This window comes from Engystomops pustulosus, chromosome 6, assembly GCF_040894005.1.
Source record: "Engystomops pustulosus chromosome 6, aEngPut4.maternal, whole genome shotgun sequence".
Taxonomy (NCBI): domain Eukaryota; kingdom Metazoa; phylum Chordata; class Amphibia; order Anura; family Leptodactylidae; genus Engystomops; species Engystomops pustulosus.
Genome location: NC_092416.1, coordinates 172,006,205 through 172,022,683, shown reverse-complemented (window position 1 = coordinate 172,022,683; position 16,479 = coordinate 172,006,205). Strand labels below are relative to the sequence as shown.

Below are 16,479 nucleotides of genomic sequence, written 5' to 3'. Positions count from 1 at the left end.
TCCACCACATGTCCCATGCCTCTTCTCCGCATGTCATGTGACCAGAGTGACATCATCACAGGTCCTTTAGCCTCTTAACATTATCAAACTGTACACCATGCATACATGTGATCAAATGAAATTGCAGAAATGAAATTTCATGTGATCATATACATACAAAGGGTAGATATTGCAGATGTAACAGAACCTTTGACGATGTCATCCGGGTCAGATGACTTGTTCTCAGGAACAAGAAGAGGGCCATGCAAGTAACTCATGTAGTGTCACCTTAGGTGAGTTGCACATAAGTTTATAAACTGATTTTGTGACATTGCATGAAAATGAACCTTAAATACATAAAAAAATGAAGCAGTCAATGTGTGAAGCATAACTTAAGTTTTTATATATATTAAGTATATTTACATTTCTGCCGCGCAGCCCACACATACACACAGACGCTCCGGCCATTACACATCCACATGCTGATAAAGCAGAGTGCGTGTCCTTAGTTGTGCATCTGTAGGACTCGTTCTTTGGAAGGGCTTGTATTTTCTTTGTGTCTTTTCAGAGTCCTCAGATTCTGAAGAGCTCGTTCTGCTGAAAACGTGATCTCCAATCCAGATTGTGATTGCAGCCAGGACTCTACGTGCTTTTTGATCTTTAGCGTTAGTTCAGGGTCTTGCAAGAAAAAAAAAAAAAAAAAAAAAAAAAACAGGCTTTACTTTTTAGGAATTCCAGTTATAGGGGATCTCTGCTCCTAAATGGCAATGTATGTGGGACATAGAAGAAAGCTCTTGGAGCCTATGGTGATGCAGTCATTGTACACATGTCCCCCGAGCCAATCCCTGTCCTCAGAAGTCACGTTATATGCCAGGGATTGCCGCAGATGGCACTTATACAATGAATGTTATGTCCTTACCATCCAGGAAGCAGACGGTGGCCGTTTCCCCACCATTTTCCCTTTATTCAGAAAACTCAATAAATTTACCTTTTTTGCAGCCAATATACACTCACCGGCCACTTTATTAGGTACACCTGTCCAACTGCCCGTTAACACTTAATTTCTAATCAGCCAATCACATGGCGGCAACTCAGTGCATTTAGGCATGTAGACATGGTCAAGACAATCTCCTGCAGTTCAAACCGAGCATCAGTATGGGGGAGAAAGGTGATTTGAGGCCTTTGAACGTGGCATGGTTGTTGGTGCCAGAAGGGCTGGTCTGAGTATTTCAGAAACTGCTGATCTACTGGGATTTTCACGCACAACCATCTCTAGGGTTTACAGAGAATGGTCAGAAAAAGAAAAAACATCCAGTGAGCGGCAGTTCTGTGGGCGGAAATGCCTTGTTGAGGTCAGAGGAGAATGGGCAGACTGGTTCGAGCTGATAGAAAGGCAACAGTGACTCAAAAGGAAACTGAGGCTACAATTTGCACAAGCTCATCGAAATTGGACAGTAGAAGATTGGAAAAACGTTGCCTGGTCTGATGAGTCTCGATTTCTGCTGCGACATTCAGATGGTAGGGTCAGAATTTGGCATCAACAACAGAATTTGGCATCAACAAGTATCAACTGTTCAGGCTGGTGGTGGTGGTGTCATGGTGTGGGGAATACTTTCTTGGCACTCTTTGGGCTCCTTGGTACAACGCCACAGCCTACCTGAGTATTGTTGCTGACCATGTCCATCCCTTTATGAGCACAATGTACCCTGTAACATCTGATGGCTACTTTCAGCAGGATAATGCGCCATGTCATAAAGCTGGAATCATCTCAGACTGGTTTCTTGAACATGACAATGAGGTCACTGGACACAAATGGCCTCCACAGTCACCAGATCTCAATCCAATAGAGCATCTTTGGGATGTGGTGGAACGGGAGATTCGCATCACGGATGTGCAGCCGACAAATCTGCGGCAACTGTGTGATGCCATCATGTCAATATGGACCAAAATCTCTGAGGAGCTTCCAGCACCTTGTTGTATCTATGCCACGCAGAATTGAGGCAGTTCTGAAGGCAAAAGGGGGTCCAACCCGTTACTAGCATGGTGCACCTAATAAAGTGACGGTGAGTGTATACCAGTAGTACTTTGTCCTACTTTTTTGTAAACATTTTTAATTATTTCTGGTTCATAAAGAATTACAGACTTCATCCCCAAAGTCATATCGTTACATACAATGTACAAACTACATACAAGTGATCCCCTACTTAAAGGACACCCGACTTACAGAGGGCCCCTAGTTACAGACGGACCCCTCTGCCCCCTGTGACCTCTCTGGATGTTACTATAGTCCCAGACTGCAATGATCAGCTGTAAGGTGTCTGTAATGAAGATTTATTCATAACCCTTGGTCCAATTACAGCAAAAAATTTGGAAACTACAATTGTCACTGAAGCAAAAAAAAAAAATTGTCTGGATCTACAATTATAAAACATAAAGGGGCTCATTTACTAAGGGTCCGTGGAGCACATTTTCGTCGGGTTCACAACGATTTCTGAGTTGCGCCACATTTAACAGGGGGTTTTTGGCACACGCGATCAGATTTTGGCACATCGGCAGCGGCTTTCACGCGACACAACTGAGGGGGGCGGGCCGGCAGACAAGCCGAAGGATTCGGACAACGCACAGGATTTAGATGTGAACTCCGGCGGACTTCATCGGGGAAGCGACACATGCAGGATATCGGGCGCACAATGTTGATGAATCGCGCCGGACTTCATCCTCGTCGGACCGTCCGGTTCGGGGATCCTGACAGGACCGGGTAATCCTGAATGTCCAGCTAATTTTTTGCAGTTCTATTATGCGCTACTTTATAGGACGATATCTTTAAAAATTGTTTTGATATGTAAAAACTGCACATGCAAGAAAAATAAGCTTTTTTGTCATTTCTCTCATTAAAGTTTTTTTTTAAATAAGTAGTAAAAATGTACAGCGTCATTCTATTACCCTTTCCCCAAGTCCAGCTACAGGTGCAGAGGGTGCATGCACTTCTATAATTGTGCAAATTGTAAGTCTTTCCTGCAGCTTCTTCTACATTCTGCCTTCAGGTGACAAGCAAATCAGTAAAATCTCCCCTTAAATATATATGGATTGTGTGAGGATGCTTCACAAAACGGGGGAAATCCACTCTTAAAGTCACAGTCAGACATCTCAGAAATAGAAAGCTCTATACAAAAAAAAAAATCTAAATTTTCTACTCCAACTTTAAGGCTATATTCACACTGCCATTGCCCGCCCGTACCGTACCGTAACGGGCAACAGCAGTGCACGGGGAGAGGAGGAGGAGGTGAGCGCAGCTCACCCCCGCCCCTCTCCATAGGAATTAATAGCACACGGCGCCATACTACGGAGAAAGATAGGACAGGTCCTATGTTTTTCCGGGTACGGAGCGGTACGGTGCCGTGCGCCCATTGACGTGTATGGAGGACGTATATCGGCCGTATATACGTCGGCCGTATATACGTCCTCCATATGTCAGTGTGAATGTAGCCTAAGGGTGGATATCTCTGGTTCTGTGAAGCATCCACACACAATCCTGAGTTCATATTAAAGTGGAGATTCTCCTGCATTTCTAGAATTGTATTTCTAGGTGCCAGGGTTCAGGAGATATAGCCCTTTGAAGTTGGCCACTGTCTTGGCATTTATAAACGTTATTTGTGCACTGGGTATAGAGCTGTAAAGATGGAAGGAAAAATTCCTTTCGATGGCTGCTGTGATTTCCTGCTGCTCTCACCTGTCTCATCTCCGTCACATGATAGGTTAAGTTGTTTCATAAAACTGTTAGCCAAGATGACTTCTTTTGCATGTTCTTCTTGAGCTCTTTGGATGAGGGCGGCGAGAAGCTCAGAATTGTTGGAAGTGCTTCTGTAATAGAGCATGTGAGCCAGTTCTAGCGAATGAGCTTTCCTTCTTTGGGCAAAGACCTGCCAATGACAGATCGGAATGGACGGTCAGGTGTAAAGTTACATAACGTTGCAATATCTTTAACAGTTATAATTTCTCACTAAGACAAGATTCTTCCCACCTGTGTTGGTTGCCACTGGATCCGACCGTAAATCTTCTGGCTATGGTCGGTTTCTTCTCATGAATAGCTTCTCCTGTCTGCACACTACAGTGCTCTCTGCCTCCTTCTCTACCCCCTGCATTACAAGACCAGCTCAGACACAGGCACTTCCTGCCAGCAAGCAGCAGAGTGCAGAGACTTACACTACAGATAAGGTCTTTATCCAGGAAAGAGGCATATAGCAGAGTTAACTCTGTGTGTGCTGTGGGTGAGTTAGCAGAGGTGAGAGTGTCATTGTGTGTTATATCCATTTCATGGATCTCCTCATCTCTGATCAGTCTCATCTCTCTTTGTATGTGCTATATACTAGTGAATATATACAGAAGCTAAATGAAAGTGTAGATAAACCTGTACCCTGATAATCTAAGCACATTGTCAGCACACAGCATCTCATAGCACAGAGGGATTATAATGTGTCTGCTTAGGGTGTCCCCTGCCCACACTCTGGAATCTTACACTGACCTGTCTAGGAAATGATGAGGGCCCGAAACAGCAATAAAACTGACTAAAATTGCAAAGTAAGGGGGATAAAATGATCTTTATTGTGTAAACATCACTTGGGGATTAAAATTTGAGAACTTTCTTTCATGGGAAAATCTCATTCAGTTTTTATTGTTGCTATGTTTTAGGCCAAAAAAAAAACAGAAAACTTAACCCTAATAAATTTATAACCTGATGGATTGCATATATACGAACGCCAGAAGTCTGGGTGTTTAAAGCTGGGAAATTGTGGTTCATGGACACCAGAAAAAAATAAACAATAATAATAATAATAATAATAATAATAGGAGCCTGGGGTCATTTTAAGAATTTCTACATGTTTGCGTGGGTTTCCTCCGGTTTCCTCCCACACTCCAAAACATACTGGTAGGTTGATTAGATTGTGAGGCCCATTGGGGACAGGGACTGATTTGGCAAGTTCTGTGCAGAGCTGCTGATCTGTGTGAGCTATATAAATACAGACGGTCCCCTACTTAAGGACACCCGACTTACAAACGACCCATAGTTACAGACGGACCCCTCTGGCCACTGTGATCTTTGGTGAAGTCTCTGCATGCTTTACTATAGTTCCAAACTGCAATAATCAGCTTAAAAGTGTCTATAATGAACCTTTCGCCATTCACCAGCGATAGCTGATGGCTTTCTATGCGAATAGGCGGTTCTCGAGCTGTTGGAGGCGACCAGCCATACAACGAATTTCCTGGGTTGCAGCACACCCCTGCACTCTAGGGTGACTTGCCGTCATTGGCTTTAGTCACAAATTACCCTAGAGCACAGGGATACTTTAGGTCTCGGGTATGACTCTTGGGGGTTCATTTGAATCATTCCTGACAATCACACTAAAAGTGTCAAACCCTATAACAGCTGTGACTCTGTTTTAGCTTCTTACCTTCCAAGTTCGAAAAGTCATGAATCCAGCAAATAAAAACAGTAAGAACGACGTCCCGATCTTCAGGTCGGTGAGGACCACCATTCCGACATTGACAAACACCATTCCTCCACTCACCAACAACATAGTGTTAATTAAGGTGCGGTCGATACTTGAGGTCCGGACCTTTACCACAGGGAGGAGCTGCTCGAGGCCTTCCAGGGGGATGTCTTTGAAGCACTTTAAGACCATATGGGACTGTCTGGGGCGAGCGGCTATAAGAACTCTCTTAAAGTATCGCCTATTCAAACAGAAAAAAAAGTCAGGTGAGATTCCAAATTTCTACCGACTGTGATGGAAATAAAACTTTAGAAACAAATGGTTCCCGACATTGCCCAGGGAAATGACTGCTCTTAGATGTCACAACATATGTTTTATATCTATCTATGTAGAAAACAAGCAGGAGGAAGGAGAAGGTTAAGCAAGTTCCTTGTGTATACAATTTCGGGCGCCCTGGGATCTGACTGTAAATCTTCTGATTATGGTCGGGCAGTGCAGATTCTTCTCATGAATAGCTTCTCTTATCTGCGCACTGTCTCTCCCCCCCCCCCCTCCGTTACAAGACAAGCTCACACACAGACACTTCCTGCTGGCTAGCATCCTCCTGCAGAGACTTACTCTACAACCTATAGATAAAGTTTTTAGCCAGGGGAGGGAGTCACTATGTGTGTGTTATAGCTCAGATATAGCAGAGCTGAAGTGTGTCATTGTTTGTTATATCTCTAATCTCTCATCTCTCTTTTTCTATGTGTCAGATACTAGTAGAACGTGAAGTGTAAAAGTGTAGATAACCCTGTACCCTGATAATCTAAGCACATTGTCAGCACACAGCATCTCATAGCACAGAGGAATCATAAAGTGTCTGCTTAGAGATTCCCAGCTCACACTGACCATCACTGAGTGATAGAAGCTGCAACAGCAATAAATCTGGGTAAAATTGTAAAGTTATGATATTGTGTAAACATCACTAGAAGATTAAAATTTGAGAACTTTCTTTCATGGGCAAACCCCTTTAAGGAGTGCTGCTTCGTTGTATTTTAGTGATCTGTATGTATATATCTGTCTCTCTCCCTCTCTACCCATCTTACCCCACACATAAGCGTTGTATACTCATTGCCTATAGTAACCAAATCAAAGCTCAGAGCTCATATTCATGACCTGAGGCAAAATAGAAAGTAAGTTATGATTGGTCTTTTACTGCCACAGCATCCAGCAGACAATGGCTCCTGCATATGGTGGTTAAGAAGTGGATTTTGGAAAGCGTGGGGTGAAAATTTTGACTCAAAACTGAGTTTATGACGTTCCCGGAGTGCAAGAGGGACTGTGCAAACATTGGTAATTGTAAAGACAACGGCGCAGATTCCTTCAGCTGACATACACGCATATTTTCCCCGTATACTTTATTAGCATTAGCATGTGCTGCCTGCATAATAATTCGGTACCGTATGTCACACATAGTCTACTGTAGTTATAGCAAAACTTTATAATTACATTGTACACGATGAGCACCTAGAACTATGTCTTGCCTTTCTGGTGGCACTCGAGGGGTCCTGGAGAACCAAGAATCCTGAGGCTTGGAGCTCATCTGCAGGGTGAGAGGCCCAACTCTCTGTCCTAGAGCCCAATAACGAATATATTCATACTTGTCCAGATTCACATGAACCTGAAAAATTAAAAAAAAAGAAAAAAAATTGTTTAAAGGAAGTTTTTTTGTAATTTTGACAGCAAGACCAGCCCGGTATCCTGGGGTTCAAAGTGAAGAGAACCCAAACTACTATGTTCTCCAAGCTAAAAATCGGACTTTAATCTATTGTTCCTGTGTAGTAGCATACAGTCTATGGAGGATGGGAGTAGTAGTACAAGCTGTGTAGTGTAATACAGTCTATGGAGGATGGGAGTAGTACAAGCTGTGTAGTGTAATACAGTCTATAGAGGATGGGAGTAGTAGTACAAGCTGTGTAGTGTAACAGTCTATAGAGGATGGGAGTAGTACAAGCTGTGTAGTGTAACACAGTCTATGGAGAATGGGAGTAGTACAAGCTGTGTAGTGTAACAGTCTATGGAGAATGGGAGTAGTACAAGCTGTGTAGTGTAATACAGTCTATGGAGAATGGGAGTAGTAGTACAAGCTGTGTAGTGTAACACAGTCTATGGAGAATGGGAGTAGTAGTACAAGCTGTGTAGTGTAATACAGTCTATGGAGAATGGGAGTAGTAGTACAAGCTGTGTAGTGTAACACAGTCTATGGAGAATGGGAGTAGTAGTACAAGCTGTGTAGTGTAACACAGTCTATGGAGAATGGGAGTAGTACAAGTTGTGTAGTGTAACAGTCTATGGAGAATGGGAGTAGTAGTACAAGCTGTGTAGTGTAACACAGTCTATGGAGAATGGGAGTAGTACAAGTTGTGTAGTGTAACAGTCTATGGAGGATGGGAGTAGTAGTACAAGCTGTGTAGTGTAACACAGTCTATGGAGAATGGGAGTAGTACAAGTTGTGTAGTGTAACAGTCTGTGGAGGATGGGAGTAGTAGTACAAGCTGTGTAGTGTAACACAGTCTATGGAGAATGGGAGTAGTAGTACAAGCTGTGTAGTGTAACACAGTCTATGGAAAATGGGAGTAGTACAAGCTGTGTAGTGTAACACAGTCTATGGAGGATGGGAGTAGTAGTACAAGCTGTGTAGTGTTATACAGTCTATGGAGGATGTTCATAGGCTGCAGGTGAATTGGAGTCAATCTGGGAGAGTCCCTTGTTGAGAAGGACCAGGGTGTTCTAGTACATCATAGATCAAATGTGAAAAGGGTGTGGAGGATATGATCAATTTGTATAAACATATAAATCATGTGTACAAAAAAAAATATGCTGGAAAGTTGTTCCATTTTCAATTACAAAAATCAAGGGGGTGTGGTCTCCAACCGGAAAAAAAACAAGGCTTAATCTCCATAGGCGACAGGACTACTTTACCGCAAGAATTGTGAATAAGTGGAATAGCTGAGCTCAGGAGCAGAGCACAGCAGGGACAGCAGAGAGCTTCAAGGTCTAGGTGTCTTTTTACATCAAAACAACATTTCTGGTTAGATTATTTTATCAAATTGTGTTCCCTTATATCCCTTCTGTTCCTTGGTTGTAGTTGATAGACAAATGTCTTTTTTCAACTGTATCAACTATGTAACTGTGTAATGCAGATGTGAACAGATTCTTAGAATTCTGCAAAAGCAAAGAGATATTGTTCCATGGATTCTGGCTTAGTTTCTCCTTGACTCCCTCACAGTTCCCGAGTGATTAATTTAATTATTTTAAGGTCTCTCTTTAAGGTGTCAGAATGGCAGAGTTAGGCTGCCTGCTGATGCCCAGGAGCATCCCCACGACAGTAGAGCCCAATTTAGATTTGATACTGAAGCTGATGAAGCTACTAATTAGGATATGCAGATTAGAGGTCCTGGGCAGCTGCAGGGAATTTCATTTCTAAGGAGGCTACTGCAGGGCATTTCACTAGTGGGGGGGGGGGGGGCGCTGCTGCAGGGAATTTCATTTCTAAGGAGGTTACTGCAGGGCATTTCATTACTAGAGGGGCTGCTGCAGGGCATTTCATTACTAGAGGGGCTGCTGCAGGGCATTTCATTACTAGAGGGGCTGCTGCAGGGCATTTCATCACTAGAGGGGCTGCTGCAGGGCATTTCATCACTAGAGGGGCTGCTGCAGGGCATTTCATCACTAGAGGGGCTGCTGCAGGGCATTTCATCACTAGAGGGGCTGCTGCAGGGCATTTCATCACTAGAGGGGCTGCTGCAAGGCATTTCATCACTAGAGGGGCTGCTGCAGGGCATTTCATTACTGGGGGGGGCTGCTTCAGGGCATTTCATTACTGGGGGGGGGCTGCTGCAGGGCATTTCATTACTGGGGGGGCTGCTGCAGGGCATTTCATTACTGGGGGGGCTGCTGCAGGGCATTTCATTACTGGGGGGGGGGGCTGCTGCAGGGCATTTCATTACTGGAAGGGGCTGCTGCAGGGCATTTCATTACTGGAAGGGGCTGCTGCAGGGCATTTCATTACTGGAAGGGGCTGCTGCAGGGCATTTCATTACTGGAAGGGGCTGCTGCAGGGCATTTCATTACTGGAAGGGGCTGCTGCAGGGCATTTCATTACTGGAAGGGGCTGCTGCAGGGCATTTCATTACTGGGGGGGGGGCTGCTGCAGGGCATTTCATCACTGGGGGGGGCTGCTGCAGGGCATTTCATCACTGGGGGGGCTGCTGCAGGGAATTTCATTACTGGAAGGGGCTGCTGCAGGGCATTTCATTACTGGAAGGGACTGCTGCAGGGCATTCATTACTGGAAGGGACTGCTGCAGGGCATTTCATCACTGGGGGGGCTGCTGCAGGGCATTTCATTACTGGGGGGGGGGCTGCTTCAGGGCATTTCATTACTGGGGGGGGGGCTGCTTCAGGGCATTTCATTACTGGGGGGGGGGCTGCTGCAGGGCATTTCATTACTGGGGGGGCTGCTGCAGGGCATTTCATTACTGGGGGGGCTGCTGCAGGGCATTTCATTACTGGGGGGGCTGCTGCAGGGCATTTCATTACTGGGGGGGCTGCTGCAGGGCATTTCATTACTGGGGGGGCTGCTGCAGGGCATTTCATTACTGGGGGGGGCTGCTGCAGGGCATTTCATTACTGGGGGGGGCTGCTGCAGGGCATTTCATTACTGGGGGGGGGGGCTGCTGCAGGGCATTTCATTACTGGGGGGGGCTGCTGCAGGGCATTTCATTACTGGGGGGGCTGCTGCAGGGCATTTCATTACTGGGGGGGGGCTGCTGCAGGGCATTTCATTACTGAGGGGGGGCTGCTGCAGGGCATTTCATTACTGGAAGGGGCTGCTGCAGGGCATTTCATTACTGGAAGGGGCTGCTGCAGGGCATTTCATTACTGGGGGGGGGGCTGCTGCAGGGCATTTCATCACTGGGGGGGCTGCTGCAGGGCATTTCATCACTGGGGGGGCTGCTGCAGGGCATTTCATTACTGGAAGGGGCTGCTGCAGGGAATTTCATTACTGGAAGGGGCTGCTGCAGGGAATTTCATTACTGGAAGGGGCTGCTGCAGGGCATTTCATTACTGGAAGGGGCTGCTGCAGGGCATTTCATTACTGGAAGGGGCTGCTGCAGGGCATTTCATTACTGGGGGGGCTGCTGCAGGGCATTTCATTACTGGGGGGGCTGCTGCAGGGCATTTCATTACTGGGGGGGGCTGCTGCAGGGAATTTCATTACTGGGGGGGCTGCTGCAGGGCATTTCATTACTAGGGTGGGGGCTGCTGCACGCCATTGCATTACTAGGGAGGGCTGCTGCAGGCCATTGCATTACTAGGGGGGGGCTGCTGCAGGTCATTGCATTACTAGAGGGGCTGCTGCAGGTCATTGCATATCATTACAGGGGGGTTTCTGCAGGTCATTGCATATCATTAGAGGGGGGCTGCTGCAGGGAATTTAATTACTAAGGGGGCTGCTGCAGGTCATTGCGTTACTAGGGGGGCTGCTGCAGGTCATTGCGTATTATTACAAGGGGGCTGCTGCAGGGCATTTCATCATTCTGGTGGCTTATACTGCAACATATACTATTTTCATAATAATTTAAGGCCAAGCAGCATTTTCCATAACATTTATTCAACCCACAGAAGAAGGTGACACGAGATCTATTACCTGCACTCCGTCCTGGGGGTGATGTACTATTAGAGCATACGCCAAGGCGTCCTCTGACAAGACGTTGAAATTACCCTGATCCAATATGGGCTGTAAATGTTCTAGAACTTCTTTCTCCCTGGACAGTTTCTCTGCGTCTGAAAGGCCTGATGTTTCCAGCAGGGCGTCGCGGTCGGGGTTAATAGGATCATATAAAACCTAACAAAAAACACAAACTATGCAAGAAACAATCCGACTCAAATTTTTTATGAAATGAGAAGCTTTATAATAAATGAGAACCAGTGCTCAGAGACGACGGGGAATGTATCGAGAGGCTCTGATGGATGAATTCTACGGCTTTCTGGCAGGAACCTGGAAAGACTACAATTAAAGGGGTTGTCCCACGAAGTAAGTTAGCGTCTAACTTGTTGATTGATGGGGGTCACAGTGATGAGACCCCTATAGATCACGAGGGATAATAATAATTCCTTTATTTATATTGCGCACACAGAATATGCAGCGTTGCAAAGAGTTCACAAAATCAGTCCCTGTCCCCAATGGGGCTCACAATCTAATCAACCTACCAGTATGTTTTATTGAGTGTGGGAGGAAACCAGAGGACCAGGAGGAAACCCACTCAAACACGGAGAGAATATACTAACTCTTTGCTTGAACCCAGGTCCACAGCGCTGCAAGGCTGTAATGCTAACCAATAAGCCACGGTGCCCCCCCTAAGGATACAATGGGGTCTCCATCAGCTCCATCTAGATGAATGGAGCAGAACGGTCGTGCGTGGCCATCTGTTCCATTAATCTCCAGGAGCGAAAAGGGGTTCGACTGAGGTACCTGGGACCCCCATCGGAACCTCTCGTTCTTGTGATCTGTGGGGGGGTCTCATCACTGGCCTAACTTGGTTCGTGGGACAACCCCTTTAATCTACTTACTTGCTTCAAGGTGGTGTAAGTGGAGAAAAAGTTGCTTTTCTAGGACATATTTATGGCATTTCCAGGATAAATGCCCCTTATACATCACAGTAAATGTGGATAAAAATATGTTGGCCGATCAACTCCGAACTAGAAATGCTACAGCAGAGGGGATGGTATTAAAGGGGTTCTCCGGAGGCTGAAAAACATGGCTGCTTTCTTCCAAAAACAGCGCCACACCTGACCATGGTTAATGCTGGTATTGCAGCTCAGCTATATAGAAATCAATGGAGCTTAGTTGCAATACCACACACTACCCACGGTCAGGTGTGGCGCTGTTTTAGGAAGAAAGCAGCCATGTTTTTCAGCCTCGGGATAACCCCTTTACGTACTTGGGAGGCGTGAGAAAGAAAACTTACTTGGAGCCCCTGCAGGATGGAGTGATAAGGTTGGAGGAGTGAGGTTTCCAGTTGTTTCACAAATGAAAGGAAGGATTGCTCTTCAGCCTCATGAGACGAGTGGAACTCCTGGAGGGTAAAGGGGACACCGCGTTGCTTTTATTGATGGATAAGTAATAAACTAACTGGACAATAAAACGACTAACTGTTAGGGCTCATTCAGACGGACATTTTTGAGGTCTGTATGCTATCTTTTTGCGGATGGCATACTGACCCATTAATTCAACAAACAAGGGATATCGGCCTTCTACCTTCTACCACCATACGGATAGGTGCAAAGTCCATCAAAAGTGTCTATCGCAGGTGTAATGTCCATCAGGATTAACGTGGTGCACAGATCCAAAGAAATAGTTTAATCCACACGGAACGTGCAAGCAGATTGACAGGAACGGCACTCGCCCATATCCTGTAGAAATTGAGTAACTATTTCAGTGACACATGCCACATACTCACAAAAATAGGAACAAGTAGGGAGGGAGTGCAAACCTGATGCTTAAAAAGAAGGCTACGGCCGTTTTACGCGATCTGCACATCCATATGTGGATTACAGGCTTCTATAGAAGTCATTGGATCCACAAAAGAAAAAAAAAACACACAGACTGCATAAAGATGACATCCGTACACGCGGTCCATTTTTTCTCAAATGTTGCTATACAACCCACTGGGCTGGGTTAATCCTGGATCTTATGACAACCCAACATTTTTAAAATCCAGTTGTCATAGAGACCAAAAAAAAAATTTGTCTGGTGTTACAATTATAAAGTATACAGTTCCGACTTACATACAAATTCAACTTAAGAACAAACCTACAGACCCTATCTTGTATGTAACCCGGGGACTGCCTGTATTTGCTACAATAGGGGCACCGAAACCACAGCCACTAGTGTACTGTGGGGGCACTGTTAATATACTGGCTGCTGTGGGGGAACCATTTCTATATGGGCTACTGTGGAAGCACCGTGACTATATTGCATATAGTGGCGACACTGTTAATGTTTTGGCGACTGTGGGGACACTGGTACTATAATGGCTACAGTGGGGGCATTGTTGAAAAATTGGCTACTGTGGGACACTGGTACTAAGGGAGGAACCAAGGGGGGCCTTGGGTGCCTGCAGTCAGACATGTAAATCCACGCAGTCTCACTAACCTTGGATAAAAGCTCCACCAGCTGATTTGTAGAGAACGGGATGTATCGCTCCTGGTACTGCACAGTCCAGTCTCTGGGTTCACTTGGCTTCCACATTTTTTTGTATTCTGCCATTTTAGCGGACAGCGAGCCCATGGTACGGATGAACGAGTCCCCTGCCAGTACTCCATTTCGGAGGCCCCTCAGGGCTACGTACAGCATGCTGCAGGCCAAGAATGCCCCTAGGGAAACCGGAAACAAGATCCTGCCATTAGGCTGTCTGCTCCAGTGGAGAGACGGTAGCGACGACAAAGAACAGAACTGCAAACGCTACACGGTGCGACTAAAGACGGTGAGCAGCCGTGAAGGAGTGAAAGAATTGAGACTTTTGGTGAGACCCAGAACCTCTTTACAGCCCTGGTCTCTTAAGGTGCCTTGGATTCTGTTTAGAAGCGCAGTGTGGTGTAACACGGCCCCATCGCATATCCACATACAAGACACTGGGTGCTGGATTCCATAGAAAGACGCATATGTGATTGGGGCCGTGGCCGCCCCCGTGCACGAACATTGTGCTTCTAACCAATAGTGGTACACAAGGCCGGACCCTCAGGTGGAGGGGCTGGAGCTTGGCCCGATGTTCACGTTTCTACTGAAACACAATTGATTGGTAACAAGCACCACATTGTTTTACATTGTTTACATTTTTGGATTTCTCACATGGTGGTCGATCGCCATCGTATGGGTTTTTTGTGGAAATGTATATGGGATCGGGTCAAGCCCCATCTGGTGCCATCCGGATTAGCTAAGGTCTCATTCACAGCAGAGTGCAACCCCTGAAAAGAGCGCACCAGACCTCACAACTTTCGTAAAAGCGAAAGATGGACTAAATACGTGGCGCTCCATGTGCACCGATGGAATTGTTTATTGCCCAAGCCACACCTTTTCTCCGCCCCTTACTACACCCAGTATTATTTGTCCCTCAGTGCCCTCCATCTCCTCCTCATTGTGTCCCCTCTTACTGTGTCCCCAGCCGCTTCCACTCTTATTGTGCCACTTCAGCAGCTGCCCCTGTTATTGTAACCCCCAGCAGCAGGGGCTCCCTCTCACATTGTAACCCCCGGCAGCAGGGGCTCCCTCTCACATTGTAACCCCCGGCAGCAGGGGCTCCCTCTCACATTGTAACCCCCGGCAGCAGGGGCTCCCTCTCACATTGTAACCCCCCAGCAGCAGGGGCCCCCTCTCACACTGTAACCCCCAGCAGCAGGGGCTCCCTCTCACACTGTAACCCCCAGCGGCAGGGGCTCCCTCTCACGCTGTAACCCCCGGCAGCAGGGGCCCCCTCTCACGCTGTAACCCCCCAGCAGCAGGGGCTCCCTCTCACACTGTAACCCCCGGCAGCAGGGGCTCCCTCTCACGCTGTAACCCCCGGCAGCAGGGGCTCCCTCTCACACTGTAACCCCCGGCAGCAGGGGCTCCCTCTCACACTGTAACCCCCAGCAGCAGGGGCTCCCTCTCACACTGTAACCCCCAGCAGCAGGGGCTCCCTCTCACACTGTAACCCCCAGCAGCAGGGGCTCCCTCTCACACTGTAACCCCCAGCAGCAGGGGCTCCCTCTCACGCTGTAACCCCCGGCAGCAGGGGCTCCCTCTCACACTGTAACCCCCAGCGGCAGGGGCTCCCTCTCACACTGTAACCCCCAGCGGCAGGGGCTCCCTCTCACACTGTAACCCCCAGCGGCAGGGGCTCCCTCTATGGTGCAAATTCCTAAAGCTCCCTCTGTTATTGTGATTCCCCCACCAGCAACTCCCGAGTATTGTGACCCCCTCCCTCCCAGCTCCCCATGATATTGTGCCATCCTTCGCAGCAGCTCCCCCTGTCATTTTATGGTTTTTATTTCCCGGACGGGGCAGAACCTGAGAATTGGGCCTGTCTAGGTGATTTGGATCAGTTGAGAGGCATGTAATGCACTTTTGATGCTTCTCCATAGACAATGAGTGGTGCCTATAAGTCCTACACATGAAAAACACATGCAAGTGTGAATGGGGCCTTAGAAACTCAATGCAAGCGTCATGTGTGAACGCAGCCTGAAACATTTGTATACAATGTGGTGTAATACAGGGGAATACTGATGTGCATGGGGGGCTCCACACAAGCTCATGCACATGGTGGGCGTCCATCTCTCTCCTCATTCCCGCCATGCCGCCAGGAGGAGGCTCCTCCCTGCTATAGGACTACATAAGGTCTATAGGCAGCAGCTATTAGTTGCCATAGTGACGTCCACCCCCTCCCCGACTATGTCACACAATCACCGCTAACCTCTGGACGGGCAGAGCTGACATTGAGATCCCGGGCATGCGCAGTCACAGCCTACCGCACCTCCTGCGTCCTGCTGTGACGTCACCACGTGTCAGGGAAGGGAGGGGGAAGTGGTCCCTGGAATGGAGCTGCTCCTGGTTGGTGCGATGTCACGGAAAGGGGTGGGCCTCGTGGACAGGGGTGTGGCTTTCCGCACTGCCTTTACACTGCAGGAAGCAGAGAAGTTATGTTATACACGTGCAGGGGAGAGGGAGCACGTGGTGTCTCATTACATGTGTGTTATGGAGGAGATGGTGTTATGTTGCATGGGACTGCACGTCTGGTTGGTGATTTATATGTCACATGGGAGAGTCTGGTGGGGGGTGTAGGTATATGTTACATGGGGCTGCATGCCTGGTGGAGGCTGTAGTAGCATAAGGTATACGTTACATGGGACTGCATGTCTGGTGGGGGCTGCAGGTGGCATGAGGTTATGTTACATGGGACTGCATGTCTGGTGGTGGCTGCAGGTGG

General features: G+C 47.2%; 1 protein-coding gene across 2 annotated transcripts; it reads right to left on the bottom strand.

Moving 5' to 3' along the window:
- Positions 1-360: 360 nt before the first annotated feature.
- On the bottom strand, positions 361-16,142 carry TMEM143 (transmembrane protein 143). Of its 2 annotated transcripts, none has more exons than XM_072112469.1 (8): positions 16,027-16,142; positions 13,671-13,891; positions 12,484-12,591; positions 11,163-11,360; positions 6,995-7,131; positions 5,430-5,709; positions 3,710-3,899; positions 361-657 (listed from the first exon to the last, which is right to left on the bottom strand). In XM_072112469.1, exons 2-8 carry the CDS (start codon positions 13,869-13,871, stop codon positions 485-487), a joined length of 1,287 nt encoding a protein of 428 aa, XP_071968570.1. In that variant the 5' UTR covers positions 13,872-13,891; positions 16,027-16,142; the 3' UTR covers positions 361-484. The 2 variants fall into 2 exon arrangements, with proteins under 2 accessions (XP_071968570.1, XP_071968569.1); XM_072112468.1 differs by having other exon boundaries at positions 15,967-16,117.
- Between the last annotated feature and the right edge of the window lie 337 nt (positions 16,143-16,479).

Excerpts from the sequence above, each read along its gene's own strand:
- TMEM143 (XM_072112469.1), bottom strand. The coding sequence starts at position 13,871 with ATGCTGTACGTAGCCCTGAGGGGCCTCCGAAATGGAGTACTGGCAGGG. Across the intron at positions 11,361-12,483 it reads CCATCCTGCAGGGGCTCCAA|GTTTTATATGATCCTATTAA; the intron begins GTAAGTTTTCTT and ends GTTTTTTGTTAG. Across the intron at positions 3,900-5,429 it reads TGACTTTTCGAACTTGGAAG|GTCTTTGCCCAAAGAAGGAA; the intron begins GTAAGAAGCTAA and ends TGTCATTGGCAG.